The following is an 18,405-nucleotide window of genomic DNA, read 5'->3' on the forward strand; positions in this document are numbered from 1 at the left end:
TCATCACTGCAGCAAGACTGGGGCATGGCACCTTCTCACCAGTGCGGAACAAAGACAAGCTGAGACTGCAGAGCTGCACCTTTCTGGCAGGGAAACCTGTACCCTACCTCCCTTCAGCCCTGAGGAAAACATCAGAGAACACAATTTTGAATGCCTACCCTATCTTTCAACAAGTGTTTTACAAAACATTCATTTCACATACAAGCTAAGCAGGATCATGGGAGGCAACGCTGTCAGATGGGCTTGGTTTTGACCAACACAGATGGGAACGCCTATGCACCTCTGAGAAGGTTGCACAAGATCACATGCAAGTCAACAGAAGGCCAGGAACACATGGAAGAGTCAATCCTTTTCATCAGCCCTTGGACCTCCTTATCTCCAAGACTTCCTTGAATGCAGATGGTTTTTGAGGTTCTCCATAAATGCTCAGCTTACACTAAATCCGAGCAGGCACATTTCTGGAGAGCAGCGTGTCAGGGTGCAGTGTGCCATCCCACCTCCCCTCTGCTCTGCTTGCTTCCATTAATTTTTGCACAAGCGATTCATTTTGTAAACAGCATTTTGTCTTTTGTAAACAGCATTCGAAGCCAGCTGGAATTTGTTGTGCACCTAAATTACACTTGCTCAGCAGGCGGAACAGAAAGCATTCGCTTTGCTCGTGGTGAGGGCACAGCAGTGACATCCTCTCCCTCGCTGCAGCAGCACACTTTTTTCACAGAACTGAAGCAGCATGGTTAATATCCAAACCTCACTGCTATTAAGACATGAAAGTTACACTTTGAAGGAGGAAGGGGAAGAAGAAACTCACTGGATCTCTTAATTGTAGCCCTGGGCCAAATGTCACTGCTGAAGAGCACAAGGTGGGCATGGGGAGGTGAGGAGTCGATACCTCAAGCTGAAGTGCAAAGCACAAGGAGTCTGACACACATGCAAGTACCTTCAGCAGAGAGGCTGACCGTGTCACACCCCGAACCATTTCAGCTGTCCCCTAGCTGACAAGGAAGCTGCTAATGGACATCTTGGGAAAGCACAAACATGCACCAGTCGACCACAGCAAAGGCCAGAGGGGGATGGATAAGAGACCAAATCTGAAATGCGGTAAGCCGAGTTTTCAGAGTGGGACAAGGTGCTGGCAGGAATTCACAGGTTCCTGAGGCCAAGAAGCAATCTTCACAACCTCATCTGAGGCTGCGGCATGTCAAGACTTCGTTTTGGTTGGCAGGACCCATTCCCACCCACCTCCTCTTTCCTTTCACCCTCCCTCTGTAACTGAAAAGTGAACCTAAGGAAGAGTCAGTCACTAGACTGCTGCACTCACTGCAGACATAGGGAAAGCCAGTGGTTCTGCCCATAAAATGTGCCCAATGTCCATAAGTGAAACACCACCATTCCCAGGGAATCTGCCTTTGTAAAGCAGGCAGAATCACGCATGGGACGTGACGGGCAAGAGGCAGCTTCCCCATGCACTACCAGAGGCAACAGGAACTCGGCATCAGAGGACAGACTGCAGACGATATCACATGCGCATCTCCACACTCTACACGGAAGCGTGGAGAGGACTCGAGCCATTTTATCTTTTCCAATCTAATGACGAATTGGAGATAAATTCATCCAACGGGCACAGCAGTGTTTTTAAAATCCAAAAACTTTACAGCTGGTTTGCTAAGAGATGTTTTTTTGAGGCACTGGGAGTGGGAAGGAGGGAAAAGAAAAAACACAGCTAATGCTCCTTCCTACAGCAAGGGGAGAGAAAGTTATTTCACAGATTTAGTTTATAAGCAGTTTTACTTTTAAAGCACAGTTAAAATCAGGATAAAAAAAGTAGGCTCAACATACATTTTGTCACACCGCACTGCTTGCCATAGAAGCCAACACTGCTTTTCCTGACTGGAATGAAACTCCTTTACATCCAAAGCTCAGTTCTCAGTGCGCTACTGGAGCAGGCAGGGAAGTATCTTAGAAATGCTCTGCACCCCACTGTGCCCCACCACAGCAAAGTTGAACACAACAGCTTCACCAGCACCACACACAGCACGAAAAGCCTTTCTAGGAGATCCAACATCAGGTTGCATGCACACCGCCAAGCGAAGCACAGCACCTGTAGGACACAGCAATACTGAGATGGAGGACACCTGTAGAAATGGGTCTGGACTACTCCAAAGGGAACCTAAAGCCACAGCAGATATTCTTTTCATCTCCACATGCGTTACTAACTGCTTGGGCAGGTAAAGAAAAGCTAACCCTAACTGCTTAGGATCCCATTGCATAGGAGAAGACAAGAGGGGCTCAGGCTGGCAGGACCTCAGGCACGAGCGCACTTCAGACAGACCTTCCGAGGAAGCCATGGGACAAGGGAGCACGCTGCCCAGCTGCAACACGTATCGCTCCAGTGCCCCAATAACCAGCCTCTGGAAGGCTGAAAACACACACAGATCTTGCAAAGTTCACAAAAATGCACAGCCTCACAGGACTGACTACACAAGTTCTGCTGCATTTTCACAGAAGTCCAAGGCACGGTGCTGGCCTCACACCCCAGCACTTGCTTGTCACTGTGAAGCCACCAGCTGCATTAGCATAGGGTGGGCACAGTGGCAGCAAAGCAGAGTCAGTCCTTTTGCGACCAGAGATGAAACTCTAAGGCCGTAAAACATGGAAACAAAGAGCTAAGAGATCTGTGAGAAGAACTACATTTCCATCCCCACTGCTCATTTATTTCAGTATCTAAGCAGGCCCCCAAGGCTCTTGTTGAAGGAGTCTTTCCATACAAGTTTTGATATGGGAAGGGGCATGGGCACACCTTGGCTGCTTAACTCAAAGGCATTGCCCTGAATGCCTGGCAGCACTTCCACTGAGTAACTGGAGTGGTTAGCCCCTTGCTGGAAATGCAGAATTACTGCAGACTAAATCTGGATAGCGTTGCTTGAACCGATGCCAAGGTGCCTCATTTCTGTGACTAACTAATACCAAATGAATAATTTCTTTAAAAAGAACTCCAACTTGGACTTTCAGGGACTTGCAAAAATAATAATTACGTTTGTCTTTTATACCCAACAAACATTTTGATCTATAGCGGCCATTCAAAGGAAAAAGTTAAGAGTACAGTTGCTGACCATTATTTTGAAGCTTTTTTTTTTTTAAATACTTTTACACACAGACATCTTGCTATTTAAATTGAGATCAAGACTTATTTCCTTCTCTCAATGAACTTTTTTATGCTTGCCTGCTTTGATGGCGATGTCCAGCAAGAGGCTTTCAGAATATGATGCAACCATGGTTTTTTAGTATGTGCACATTTCTAATGAAACCAATAAGACACCATGCACAACAGAGCAAGAAGTGAACTTTGTGAGAGCCAGAAGGATACAGGTTTAATTTCTCTTGATTCAGCAAAACAAGAACAATCCTGTATAATATGCCATGGTCTTGATGAAGAGAAAGTTCAGCATCGATCTTAAGTCTACCCCTGTAATAGCAGATCACCTTGCTATCACACGCTGACTATCAAACATCCAAGACAAAGCACCCTGAATTCATCAGGGAAGAACAAACCAGAATAAAGTGATTTCCCTTCTAGGAGTCTATTCTGTTATACTGTAGCCGGAAGATTATTTAACCAGCATTCCTTTGCAACTACACAACCGATGCGGAGCAGGCATGCTGAATTCAGTTTCTTCTTCACTCAAGTTCCATGGTCCCTCGTAGTTAGGGCTCCAAGGGGACGCAGATCTCATTTCAGCCAGATCCACTTGTCACCAACATCAGCATTGCAGCCTTGCCTAAAATTGCGACCAGGAAGCTAGGGAAAGCAGAAAGTTCAGTCATAAATATTTCTCTTCTCACTCTTTCTGGAAATTTTTTAGATTATTTATGAAGTGCCTCATGGTATCTGCGGAAGTGCAACATGAACAATATATATAATAGATATTTGCTCGATATAACGATTAGCACTTGTAGAAAAGTCAGTCCCTCTGAAAAACTTGAGCTGTGCAGCTGGGGGGGTTTGACAAAAAACACTGTCATAATGTATATAAAAAATAGGGCAATATGTCAACAACACAAAAGCACATTCCACCTGGATTCATCCAATTCTTCTCTCCTACACACCCCGGTTCCCAGTTTTTGTAAGAGATGACCCCTCTAATCATAGCAGGTAGTAGAAGAATTGAATCAGTCAGCAGAATCTCATGCCAAAATAGGAACACGTTATTAAATACATGAAATATTTCACGTATGAAATACTGAGTTAATTACTACATTAAGTTAAACCATTCAAATGAAATTGTATATTTAGCCTTCAGGAGTTGAACTTCATGCCAACTTGTGTACGCAAACTGGTAGAGGGCTGGGGACTGCAGTGGGAAGCCTTTCCTTCTGACAGCATCTCAAGAGCTTGGGCTAGTTGTACAGGTCACAAGAGGATCACGTGAGGAGCTGTTCCAGCCTAGCAAACCGAGAAACACACTGCAGAAGGAAAGGCTGGATGGACTGGAGCGCTGGGAAGGGGACATCAGATGCACCAGGAAAGCTGGAGGGTCTGCACCCTCACCAGGAAAGCAAATTGTAACTGAGATGACAGGAAATGGAGGCAAATAGCAGTAGTCTGAACAAAACCTTGTCATTTGGGAGCTCAAGGAGTTGCATGTAGACCTAGAAATAAGGACCTGTTACCTCCAAGTCTGTGAAAAGATACGGGAAACTGAAGCAAACAACCCCCTTCCTGGTAGAGTCCATCTAACCGGCCAAACAGACGTCCTACAACCCAAGCTTTCCACAGGGTTCAGGAGGAAAAGGACACGCGCAGCTGTGCAGATGGTGCGTCGGGATAAAAAGCCAAGCCTGGCCCTCTCAGCCTGCTGCCATGTGCAGGAGCACTTCGGCAACATTACAGACACACAAATTCAGCGGCCAAGCCGTTCTACCTTAAAGATCTGGGAAATGAGACTGTTTAAGAAGAGGCCATTTTAAGGGATCACAGACCCAGGACTACAAGAGAAAGACTGCCAGTACGGGTTAAAACAGTAAACTCCCCCTACACGGCATATGTGCTCTCTCTGCAGGCGAGGAAAGCGTTCCTCCAGGTGAAGCAGACCCACCAGGGCTGCAAAAGCATCCCGGTGTGACAGAAGATTGACCACAAGTGTACCAACAATGCTGTCACCAAAATAGTCTCCTACTAACTTGCTTTTGCCAAAGCAGCACAAATTTTTAGTGCAGTTTCAGCCTGAATAAACATAAAAGCAGGCTCTGTACCTGCTAGATAACTAAGCCATGGGAACAAAAGCTGCCAGCAACAGATCAGTGCATGAAGTAGCTGCTTTAGCAATGACTCTGAACTGAGTGATCCTACAGAGGAAACAAACGGAGATACATTTCAACCTCTGAATCTCAGGTTATTAAAGCAGTCCCCTTCGGAAAGCACCAACCACAGCATCTCCCACAGAATCCTCACAGATAAGCTCAGGAAGTGTGTATTAGAAGAATGGACAGTGAGGTGGATTGAAAACTGGCTGAAAGACAGAGCTCAGAGGGTCATGATTAGGGGCACAGAATCCAGTTGGAGGTCCGTAACAAGTGGTGTTCCCCAGGGGTCATTACTGGGTCCAGTCCCCTTCAATATATTCATCAATGACCTGGATGAAGGGATGGAGTGTACCCTCAGCAAGTTTGCTGACGATACAAAACTGGGAGGGGTGGCTGACACACCAGAAGGCTGTGCTGCCACAGACCTGGACAGGCTGGAGAGTTGGGCAGAGAGGAACCTGATGAAATTCAACAAGGGCAAGTGTAGGGTGCTGCACCTGGGGAGAAATAACCCCCTGCAGCAGGACAGGTTGGGGGTGACCTGCTGGAGAGCACCTCTAAGGAGAAAGACCTGGGAGTCCTTGTGGACAACAGGATGACCATGAGCCAACAATGTACCCTTGTGGCCAAGAAGGCCAATGGCATCCTGGGGTGCATCAGGAAGAGTGTGACCAGCAGGTCAAGAGAGGTCATCCTGCCCCTCTGCTCTGCCCTGGGGAGGCCCCATCTGGAGCACTGGGTCCAGTTCTGGGCTCCCCAGTACAAGAAGGACAGGGAACTGCTGGAGAGGGGACAGCAGAGGGCTACAAAGATGATGAGGGGCCTGGAGCATCTCTCTTATGAGGAGAGGCTGAGGGACTTGGGTCTTTTTAGTCTGGAGAAGAGAAGACTGAGGGGGAATCTGATCAATGCTTATAAATACTCAAAGGGAGGGTGTCAAGAGGATGGGGCTGGTCTTTTTTCAGTGGTGCCCGGTGACAGGACAAGAGGAAATGGGCACAAACTTGAATAGAAGAAGTTCCACCTAAACATGAGGAGGAACTTCTTTCCTGTGAGGGTGGCAGAGCCCTGGAAGAGGCTGCCCAGGGAGGTGGTGGAGTCTCCTTCTCTGGAGACATTCAAACCCCACCTGTGGGGTTTGTTCCTGTTCCTGTGGGACCTGCTCTGGGTGGACCTGCTCTGGCAGGGCGTTGGACTAGATGATCTCCAGAGGTCCCTTCCAACCCCATGTGATTCTGTGACCATGACCTGAAGTGCCAGACATGGTTAGGTCCTAGCTCCAAAAGCAGTCTACCTCCAGAACCTTTCCTCCTATCTCCAGGAATGAAAGATAGATAGAACACAGCGTTCATCTTTGAGATACAATAATGGAATCAAGAAGCAAACCACCATGAAAAGCAAATGAGTTTTGTGAGAAAGTCTGAAGCAAGCAGAGCTGCTATAATAGAACCCTTCCTTTAAAAATAAGCTCTCCACTGGCAGCCTTTACAAATAATTAAGCACAGATCATCTGCTCATCTCCACACAAACACTGGTTTCACACAGTAACCCTGACTTGTCCTCATGATTTTTTCCTTTCAAAAAACTGTAAGAGTATCTTGTTTGAGAGCTGCCCCTGCAGAGAGAAGCAAGACCTAGTCTTGATGAAAACTATACCCAGGCCACAAAACCAGCTAATTAATCCAGGATGAAGCCTGTTGCTTTGGAGAAAGGGGGGTGGGGGGGTGGTATCTTTTTCTTTTTTCCTTTTTTTTTTTTTTATTTTTATTTTTTTATTTGAAGGTCAGAAAATAAGACACTTCTTTCCCTAAAACATCAAGCTGACAGAAGACTTCTACCTCCTTCATCAGACATTCCCCACCCCGCCTTGTCAGAAGCCATTACAAGCCCTTCTTGATCAGTTTTTCTAAAGTTCTTCATTTGAAGTTGCCTTTAATGTCTTGTCTAAATATCAGGAGAAACCATGCAGTCCTGTTAAGAGTTACTCCTGCTGCGCAAAGAGATGCAAGATGAAAATAAATTATTACTATCTCTGCCCTGCAAATTTGCAGTGGTGAGCTAGCAACAACATCAGACCTGCTGTGACCAGCCTGTATCTATTAATTCTAGCACAAAACCAGCTCTCCCTGGTCCTCTCCAGGCAGCACCTAATTGGCCCTTTGATACTTCAAGAGATTCCCAGATAACTAGATTATTAAAGCAACAGGAGCTCTCTGGGAAAACACAGCTTACAGCTTCATTCCTGGGTAAATCTGCCCTCTTTAAAAGATACAATATCAATCCCAACAGAGTTCAAATTCATTGTCCAAAACAAATTCCCCATGTGCCTTTGGTTAAACACATGCAATACATCAAAGTGAATTTTATAATAAGTATTCATCCATACTCCATCGTTCACAGTGGGCCTTGGCAAAACCAGTTGAGTGTTGGGATTTGTTACAGCCAGGCTTTCAAAATAGCCCCAAAAATGGGAAGAGGAAGGCACAGTAAACATAAAAAAATATCACAATATTACATAGCAAGCAGAAGGATGTGAATTTTTGTTCTGCACGCTATCTGCGCCAGGTACAGGTAACACAGACGACTTCCCAAGAACAGGCTCTTCAAAGCTCATGTTTATAGCCACATTTATAGCAAAAAAGGTACACAACTAGGAATAAAGTAGGTCTGTCCCAGAGGAGAGGAAGCTGGTGATCTTTTAGCAGTTATTGAGCATTTGGAAAAATACTGGAACAGGAGTCATTCCTGTTCTTGTGCTGTCCTGTCTCCCTCCAGCTCCTTGCATGCCCACCTCCCACCAGAACAAGCATTTGTTCAACATCGGGAGGAGCCTGGATTAAAACTGCCAAAAAAGTGTTGCAATGATGCTGCACAGCGTGGCTGAATGGACCAAACAGCATGATGCCAACAAGAAGAGGCCCCATAGTACCCATTCTCTCATCTCTCTGCACAATCCAAGCCAGCTCTGCAGCTTTGTTGGATCATTCCACAAGTTCCATCAACGCCCTCGCCCAGTAAGAAGCTATTCAATCCTTCTGGCTGAGTTAGTTTTCGGTGACACTGCAGGCTCAGTCAGAACCAGACCACTGCAAAGAACAGTCGTGGGAGCACCAAGGAACATCTGGGGATGCAGGGCAGATAGCAAGATGTGCTCCTTTTGGAGATAAGTGGTTAAGTTGGGGCTCCAAACTGCACCCAGCTGAAGTTCCCAGCCTGTTGTGCCCACAGCTGCTTAACCAGAACAAGGGCAGGGATACAAATATGGGGCCAGCCCTGAGGTTTCTGGTATCGCAGCCAGAAAAGATAAACTGTCCAGCCTAGAAAAGAGATGATGGGAGACAGGACAATTTACATAGAGCTTGTATATATATAACTACACAACTTGCCAGTAGCTGGGATAACAGAGGGACTGAATATTCGCTGTCTCTTCCAGTACAACATGGTGCCATCAAGCAAAGCCAATGGCTTGAAGGACTCACTGCTGAAAGATACTGCTGTTGAAAAAAATTCAGTGGGTGTCAATGGGAAACCAGGCAAGCACTTGGAAAAGACCTGCATTTTCCACGAGCCTTGTGCATTACGAGTACGTTTCCCAGTCAGAACTGCAGTGTAAACTCAGCAAGGCCACATCATTTGCAAGTGGCTGGCACATTCAAAGGAACACTACACATGTGTTACCTTCAAATCACATTTGAGTAAGACCAAAGAAAAGGTGTGATTTAACGGCCACATTAAAAATAATAGTAGTGCATCCTATTACACACGATTCATTATTAACAAGACATTTCAACAGGCAAGAAAAAAGAGTAGCATACAGAATCAAATAAATCCCTTTAGATCTTCTTAGGTCCTTCACCAACATCAGCCCAAAGAGACCTGTGGAGCCACCAACAGATTTGTCCAGCACCAAGCGACAGAGAAAGCAATTGACCATCACACCAAAGCTGAACCTCTTTCCCAGGAAAAGTAAGAAAAGCCATGTTGTTATTAGAAGCTATCTAGACAGACTTCGCAACACCAGAATTAAATCTCTGCCCTCAAGAGCTTATGACTGAAGCAGCATTGGCCAAGCAAAGGGAATCAGAGATCCCACCAGAGAAGCCCAACAGCTCACATGTCCCTGCAGCAGGAGGTAAATGCAAGCTCCTGTGAGATTACCGCCAAGTAACAGATTTTTCCACTCCATGGAAATGGCTAAGACAGAATCAAGTCTTAGTCTGCTGCATTACACTGTGCAGAACTTCAAGCTGGATCAAGCAAGGATTATTTCAAGAAGCATGTGATAAAATCCACCACACAGAGCTTGAAACTAATGAAATGAGCTGTACCCAAAGGTAGAGCCAGCTCAAAAGAATGAAACTGCTCAACTTTAACAAGAGCATCAGTAAAAAGATGAAAACAGGATCATCTCATCAGTTAAATTAAGAACTCTGCCACAGAAGTGTCTCAAAACTATAAACATGATGAAAAGCCCTATAAAGTGGTATCGGCTGCAGAATAGCAACAAACAGCTTCAGCCAGCTGTTTGCTATACACTGCAGCTGCATTTCATAGCTCCTCACAATAATTTCAACCCAGACATGTACAGGTAGAGCTCTGGAGAGTTTTAACAATCTGAAAAGGTCTACATATATCAGAGTCTGTCTTGTTTTCCAAGATTTCAGGAGCAAAAAGAATGACCGTTTTCTTCCCTTCTACTTCTGTGCTGCTTTCTACTAATAGCTGGGCTTCACAGCTAAAATATAGACCTATAAATAGCATGTTTTGAGCAGTGCTGATCAAAGAGCACTTAAAAACAGAGTCATTACTCTGCAGGCAGGGGCCCATTCATCAATATCCAAACATTTTCATTTAGTGGCTGTTTATAACAAGCATAATAATAGCACCTTCCATCACTGCTGTTAGAGAAGACTCCTGCTTTTTCCAGTAGAAATCCTGACTTCCAGAAGTTTATTGTCAATGTTTGTTGTCAGCACACAGCTAAAATCTGAGAGAATCTAGGAACATGTAGCTTCATATACTGGCTGTATCCTGAAAGGGTTTGGTTCCTATGTTCCATATCATCAGATAAAAGAGGAGAGGGAGGGGTAATACCCCCCAAGCATACATCAAGGTGTATGCGGTTTGGTTTCCAAAGGATTGGCATAGATAGATGTTTGTTTACAGCTCGACTCCTGCCATTCTTTACTCTAACAAAATCCTTAGTGCTGTTAACATTCACTATAGCCCAAGTAACAAGAGTACTCAAAGGCTTTAGTGAATTGAGGTTAAAAGAATTCCAATTTGCTGCAGTTGCTCAATTAATGTTGTCCTACCCTTCATTCATTCATTAAAAAGACAGACAAGATACTATAACTCTTTTGGAAAGAGAAGCATCCATAAGACAGACACAGAATATTTCTTTAAAGCTCAAGTATTATTTTTTTTTTTTATTTCAAACAATATAACTGAGTTCAAGCAGGAATCTGATTTTGTAAAAATTAATGTGACTTGCAACTTAAACTACAGACACCATAAAGAATCTAATGCATATCTCTAGCCTTGCTTTTGCAGGACAACCAAGAATTTAGTACGACTAAATATTTTGCTGCAGCTCTTTTCCATAGTGCCTACTTGTCCTAGTGACTATTCTCCATAGCGGCAGAACAAAACCTACTTTAGTTTTTCTCAGCAAAGAACAGGTTAGAAATGCCAGTTATCCACTACAAAGTGTAAATCCACCACAGGAAAAAGCCAAGTAACTATATCCAAGGATAAAGTGTTATCCTAAGCGTAGACTTGCTTTTCTAACTGGACAGGTAAAATGCAAAAAGCCTCTTATAACAGCTTTCCTTATGTTACGTTACCCAAAGTAGCAGCGGGTCTTAGCAATGCCTGTTCTACATTAAAAAGCCCAAAGGCACGTTTCAGCAGAAAAATGCTATCGGAAACAAGGAAAATAACATACGAATGCCATCCCAGCCAAAATTGTACCACCACACCTGCACAGTTAAACATCTCAAACTGACACAGTTTAAGATTCATGGAGATGTTACTCCTGAAAATAAAAGCAGGGGAGAGTCAGAAATAGATGCAAGTATCCTTCTTACAGATTTGCCAGAACCTTTCCCTGATCTACAGCGTGATTTTTGATATAAGATAACAGGATGAAACTGTCCCCTGAGGGCTGGACAATTTTTTAAAAGAAGTTTCCCTGGAGATGCAGAAGAGTGGAGTGGGAGCAGCTCACTTGCAACTTTCCTCCACTTCACTTAATTGCTGACAAAAGATCTTTCTTCTGAACTATTTTCCCAGGGTTTTTATTATTTTTATTTATTTAATAGAGGTCTACACCCTGGGAATCACATTCCTACATGGTATGGGATTGAGAGGAGTATAGGAGGGGGAGGATGTGCTCCTAAAAAAAAATAATGTTTTGTTTTATAGGGCTCAGCAGCAGACTCAAGTTTGAAATAGATTACTTTAATGCCAGTGGGATTTTACTGTATTTTTGATTTACACAGGCACCCGTGCCTGGGAAAGCATGGTTTGTCATGTAAAACAAAACAGGTGCAAGTACGAAGACCAAGATTTGAGATAGTTCCGAGGACTCTCAGGTCCCTTCCCCCCTGTATCTGGGATATATATCCACGCCAACTGCCCATGAAATTTTTCAAGGGAAGCAGGGTCAAGAAGGTACACATTTCTAAAGCAGAAGAGGGGCTGAACAAACTACTCACACTTCCCCTGTACATTGGCAAGAGTGGAGGAGTGCAGGAGACTGGAAGATAAGCAGATCACATGCATATTCCCACCTCTTTCCAGGCACTCTTCAGGAACAACTTCATCATTCCTAGGTTTTTGTTATTTTTCAGGTTCTTCCTGTCTTACTGATATTTAGCTAGGCAACATCTTGTTTCTTTAGAAAGGGCTAAAAATACTTTTGCAGAGATAAAACAGAAAAAAACCCCTTAAATTCAGCCTTTCCTAATTTATCGTGTGTCTGTTTTCATTCGTTCCTGGACTCAAGAGCAGACAGGGCTAGGCATTATAGCTGTCAAACATATCCATTAAAATAAAAATTAGGAAGGGAGACCTTGATCGTAAAAAAAATAAATGAAAACTTCATCAAGCCAAGAAAAAATGGCAGCAGAAAGAAAACAGAAGATTGTTACCATAGCAGCTGTCTTTGATACTATCACAAACATGGAGAACAAGATATCCCAACCTCCCTACTTCTGCAAAGGCAAGAGTACTATGGAATACAATTAACAGCTTAGATAAGGCTTATTGCCGCAGTTGTACTTTATATGTATGCACAGGCAATGTCCTCTGTGCATGTAAGTATAATCGGTCAAAGAAGTTTTTTAGTAGCCTGTAGCTTTTCTTGTAACCCAAAATCTGCAGCCAGAGGCCAACATGGTAAGGACCCTGCCATTCAGTATCACCACATTAAAAAATGTACCAAATTTCGACACAAACACTCCCTGGTTTTGATCCAGACTCAGGCTTCTTGAAAGCTCAAGTATTTCTTTTGTAGTTTGGGGTATTTTAAATGGGAGATTTGTGTGTAAGCCAGGAGGGCTCTGCACTCTCAGAGGAGATGGGAAAGCAACAGGACTTCCTAAGCCCTCTGTCTGCCAGCAGTATCTTCAGCCCCTTGCAACAGGGGCTTGCCAAGGTTGCCTTGAAGTCTCCAGGCTGCCAAGAAGAGTCAGGGCTGCATTTCACATGCACCTTGGGCCACATCAAACCTGGAGAAAGTATTCCCTCAATGTTCTCCCTTTTGGGCTAGTTCTGATCTTCACATTATAAACACATGCCCTTACAATACTCTTATTTTTGAGTTGTAAGGCTGAGAGCTGACTAGTGTCACAGGCTCACCTTCCCATCACTCAAAAGCTTGCTGGGTTACGCCTATTTCCCTGAAACTACCTACAGAATTGGAGGCATGGCAGACATCACACGCTTGAGGATTTCCCCTCCTAAAGTTGTATCCTTATGAAAGGGAGGTAATAAAAAGCCTGGGAAAAAAGTGTGGGACTCTCCTCTCCTCCAGTCTGCTGCCATGCAAGACTGCAGGGCACTGCCAGCCACACACTCCCAGGTCCTGGGGCAGAAGGGAGGAGGATGAGGAGTAGGATATAAAGATTGAGCTCAACAAGGCAGCTGAGCTGGTGCAGCTGCTGGAGCTGTAGAAAGGCAGCCAGCCCACCCCAGCCACACATTGCTGCAACTTCCCTTCCACAGCTCCAGGGTTCACCTAACCCCAGCAAACTGTTCTGTTTGGCAATCTAGCCTAAAACTAGTCCAGAAATAAAAAGAAAAATAAATCCCTAGGTTAGCAAGCTGAACGGAGAGTTACGGGAGCCAGGTTGTACCTTGTAGCTGAGCCAGTCAAACACCCAGCTACTAGCTTTCCTTGCCTCATGGCCCTGTATTCCAAAAGCAGTCTTCCACCAATGAAGAAGGGTGGGAAAAAGAAAAACGAGGGCTTTCTCTTATCCTTCAGTGGTATATTTATTTGCTTTCTTGATGAGTTACATGTTAGGCAGAAAAATCTGATCCACTCATTTTATCTCTACTTAATATGGAGCTGACTGACAAGGATGGACAAAGCAGAATCAATACTACTGCCAACTAAGCCTCTGCTTTCTTCACATGGTGAATACGGCACACGTGCTACATAAAAGCACATCACACAATTAGATGGTTTGAAGGAGGATAATGAGAACACCCAGGAAAGGAGCGAGGGGATGGAGGCTGAAGTGTGCCAGGATCAGCGAACAGCCAGTGCAGGGTGGAAAAAGCAATAGGAGGGTAAAGGAAGGAAGGGAAGCATGTGGCTCTCCATTTCAATGCAACAGCAAAAGGACACTTCAGATTGAAAGATGACAACTAAAACTGATCTAAGAAAGCCTTACACATGGGCACATGCACTCACTGGAGCTGGAAGTCATGTAGGCATAGGAAGTGTCTTTGAAGATAGTTCAAAAGTGTGGATAAATCCTTCAAAGAATTCATCACACATTGTGTGCTTCAAGGGTAAGGTACACATCCCTGACTTCCTTTTTTTCTGATTCTGTAAGTTAGACTAACAAGAGATGTAACATTTTGATATGGGACTGCCCTAGTACAAAAGGAACTTCTAGGTGCATAGGCCTGTTTTGTCTGAAGAAGAATCTGTGTGCCCAAGCATTTGTTTATTTTCTTTCATATACATACCAGCACGTACACTTAAGTCTCAGCACACTATAAAGAAGATAGGATCCCCCTCCCACTGTGCAATCTTACACACCGAAGAAAGGATGGGGGAAAAAAAATACCCAAACAAATCCTAGAGCATGAGACGCAAGCCACACTTTTTAGCATACTACTGAAAATAGGCTGCTTCTCCATCAGGGTTTCTTAGACTTGTGTTTAAAGGTGTTGGGTCAAGCCACTGGACAAAGAGAGGAGCTGGGTTACATGAACCAGGGTGAGGAGGCTAGCACAAATGCTTTCTGCTAGGGCTGATGACATGAGAAAGGAGACCAGGTTTTAACCATTTTGCTTTCACCTGTTCTAGCGAAGGAATTCTCCACTCTAATGCCCGAATTGAACACCAGAAAGGACTAGACTCCAGGCTCTGGAACACCTTGTGATAAGCAAGCCTGCCAATTTGTTCATATTTTTAAGCACAAGGTTTGTATCAATGAAATACCAATCATTTCCTTTTGAGCTGAAGTGAAGGGAGAGGCGGCAAAAACTATTTTAAAGTTCCCCAGCTTTGTTTTTAGAGGTAACGAGGTAGGTGATGACTTGAATATGGATCTTAAGACAGCTGCACTTTTATGTATACAGAAAAGAGCGTGCACGTAAAAGAAGCCTTTTTTCATCACCTCTAGGAGATTCAGCAGGACTTGCCAACAGCATTCAGGAGTGTGAAGTACATAAGTACATTATGTAAATACACTGATTCCATTAAACAGAACCATTTGTTTTCATCTTCTCTGCAAACACATCTGCCTAAGTGCTCCAGCTTTGCAGGGCGCACATGGAGTCTGGAGCATTATCTGCGGGGACTGCACGCAGCTGAAAGCAAGCAGAGAGATACAGCAGTTGTTAAGAGAGTAGTCAAGTCTTTACTAGTCTGACAGTTCCTAAAATAATGTTGCTTCACTTAAAAATGAACGTGCTTATCTCTGATCTTCAGAACCTGACTAAAAGGTTACTTTTCCCTTGCCAGAACAGCATCTTTAGAAGTTTATGAATGCCTGAACAGAACGGCTGAACCCTGCCAGACGACTTTATGGTAAGAGGAGGAAGCAGAAAGCCACCTCCTCACATGTGAAAAGAACACTGACAGAAAAAAAAAAGAATAATCAGAGGACATACATAAAAAAAGCTAGTTTCTAGTAGTCAGAGCTGTATGTGGCTACCTCATTATTTTGCAGAAAGGCACACATACTAAAGTCTTGAGGACTCTGAAGACTTTCCTCCTCCTTCTTGGTTGCTTCTGACTAATGAATATTTTGAACAATAAACAGCTTCTGCCTGGAATTTGTGAATCCCTGAAAACCACCATTATTAGGCAGCATGAATAGTGTGCATGCAACTCTGAAAAGCACAGCAGTTAGCTCCCTATTGCTAGGATCAAGGATTTACAACTAGTTATAGGATTGCCAAAAAAGTCCCCTACGCAAATCATTGTACTTATGTGGTAAACATCATTACACCAACTTTAAAAGCACGCATTTCCCACAAGGAAAAGTTAAAGTTCTGTAATTATACCATAATTAGGTGTTTACTTAGAAGTCATGTGAGCCTAAAATCTTTGTCTTCAAATGCAGAAGCAGTAGCACAGCTATACCCATTCCTGCATAAACACAGGCAAGGCAAGGGTTTACTATTCCCTCTTGTTAGACCCTGCAACCTTGTAGCCAAGATTTGTACCTCTAGAAGTTTACCTGCTTTTTCTGCCTCCACTGGTCGGTCTCATGCTGGTATCACCTCTAAATATAAGCATTGCCTACAAAGAAATTCGCACGTCCATTCGCTAAACAAACTTGGAGACAAAACCACAGATCTTCAAAGTTTCAATACAAAGAACTGCATTCTTAAATAAAATGGTGTGGGGGGTTAGCTTTGTGCTTCCCTTTCCAGCAGCTTACAGGAAGGAGGAAAATTCAGCATCTTTTGCGTTGTGCAATAATTGCTATAAAGCCCCCCCATCCCTGAAGGATTACAAGAGTCTAAGCATTCAGAAGAGAGAAAAAGAGTAGCTAGTACTGCTCGAATTTAAGAGAATGCTTCATGAAATGTACAACTCCTCCTTATTCCAAAGGATATTAGCACTTTCCACAGTACTTCCTTGAATCAGGGCCTGAAAGCATGCCTGCAGATGGGAGATTAAATTTTGGCAATTTTTTTTTTTTGCACTGACAGTGCTCAGCTTCTGCTGTCAACTAATTGGCATCAAGCAGAGCAATCGAAAGACTGAGCTTTCCTTCCCAGGTATTCATATTCCTACTCCCAAGCATCCTTTTGCTACAAGGCAAGCCGCAATTTTTCCTGGAAGCCAGCTGTTTGATAAGCCAGGAGATTCTCAGTTTCTTGCCATCACAAAGAGGAATGTGCTGTTCTACAGTTAGAGGAAAAAAAGGTTTTCAGAAGTATTACACCTGGTTCTTAGCACGCAGCACCAAGGTCACGTCTAGCTGTGTGTCAGGCAGCCTCAATAATTCCCAGCTCCACTGCAAAGCAACATTTCAGCCGAAAAACCCTATCATCTTTGGGAAGAAAGGCACTGTCAGTACAGATGGATGTTGCGTGCTGGTGACAAGTCATGCAGCAGAACATTCTGAGATATGTGCTGCACAGGCACAGATGCCTCTTGGAGTGAAGGACTCCAAAAATCCTCAGTCTGAGCTGGAAGTTTTGGACTTAAAAATGAAGCGATACCAAGAAGCACAAAATCCTGATAGCAATTTCTCAGATGGACCCAGTTTTCAAACCCATTAGACAACCTCAAGGAGTACCGAGATGCTTTCTGTTGCGTTAACCTTTATCTTTAGCCCCTTTTACAAGCTGGAGAGACTACATCTCAAATGAGGCAGAAGAGTGGGAACCCAGGAGCCTCTCCACCACACAGTTAGCTGAGGAGGAACAAATTATGGTGAATAATCACAGTGACTTCTGAACTGACTATTCAAAAAGAAAACATTGGTAATTCAGAGTTTCCAAACAAGTCCATAAACTTGCATCTTACATTTTAATTTCAGTAAGAGATTGTATACTAACAGGATGAGAAAAAATGATAGTGTTCTGACTGTAAGTAACATGGTTTACAATTTATATAGACCTTTCTTTGTATTCAGTGATTGCTTAAAAAAAAAAAAAACAACAGAAAAACAACAAAACAACTACGTCATGGTGGCAGAGTTTTCAACCCAACTTGAAAATATAACATCACCTGTAACTTGAGTTTTTCTCATCAGTACTAATTGCCATCAAGTCCACAATTTCTCTAATGAGATTTGTAATACCTGGGCCTTAGGAAAACACCGCATGGTATAAGAGGACCCCATGCCAGTTAAATAACAATAAGCAACAGGGCAGAGTGCTAAGTCAATTGGAAGCCGTTTTTCTCTAGAACCAGAAAGGCAAGCAGCTAATTAAAACACCGTGTGGGAGCCTGTGTGAGGTGTAAGAGAGCACTGGGCCACAACAGGCTTTGGATGTGTGCCTGCATACAGAAACACGCTAATTAAAGCAACAACAGTTTTGAGAAGCAATGTAACATTTGTACCTCCTCAGCCTACCCCAGAAAAATCACCCCCTCCCTCAGCGTTTTATAAGCGGTCTTCTTTACAGAAGTCACCATGGGTTTCCAATTTTCTTGTTTGACTCAAAGGATTATTTTAGATTTCAGAGGTCAGAGACTAATCGGGGCAGGAGAAACAAAAACAAATGAAAACCATTTATCCTTTAGTCCACATCTAAAGATCAAAAAAGAAAATCAGCTTACGAAACAAACCATTTGCTTCATTATTCCCCTTGTGGGGAAGCTAGACTTCAAAACAGGTCGAGATCTGGGGATCTTATTTACTTAGAAATGCGTATCCCTGTGCATGAGATTTGACA

The 18,405-nt window shown here is 43.7% G+C and overlaps 1 protein-coding gene across 2 annotated transcripts in view; it reads right to left on the bottom strand.

Moving 5' to 3' along the window:
• Positions 1-1,769: 1,769 nt before the first annotated feature.
• NDUFA10 (NADH:ubiquinone oxidoreductase subunit A10) overlaps positions 1,770-18,405 on the bottom strand; it is a 42,827-nt gene continuing 26,191 nt past the window's right edge. For both annotated transcript variants that reach the window (XM_074144763.1, XM_074144764.1), the window contains exon 10: positions 1,770-3,796. In XM_074144763.1, the coding sequence (XP_074000864.1) occupies positions 3,728-3,796 (69 nt within the window). In that variant the 3' untranslated portion in view covers positions 1,770-3,727. The remainder of the gene's footprint in view (positions 3,797-18,405) is intronic.

The sequence above is a fragment of the Numenius arquata genome, chromosome 3 (assembly GCF_964106895.1).
Source record: "Numenius arquata chromosome 3, bNumArq3.hap1.1, whole genome shotgun sequence".
NCBI classification, from domain to species: Eukaryota; Metazoa; Chordata; class Aves; order Charadriiformes; family Scolopacidae; genus Numenius; species Numenius arquata.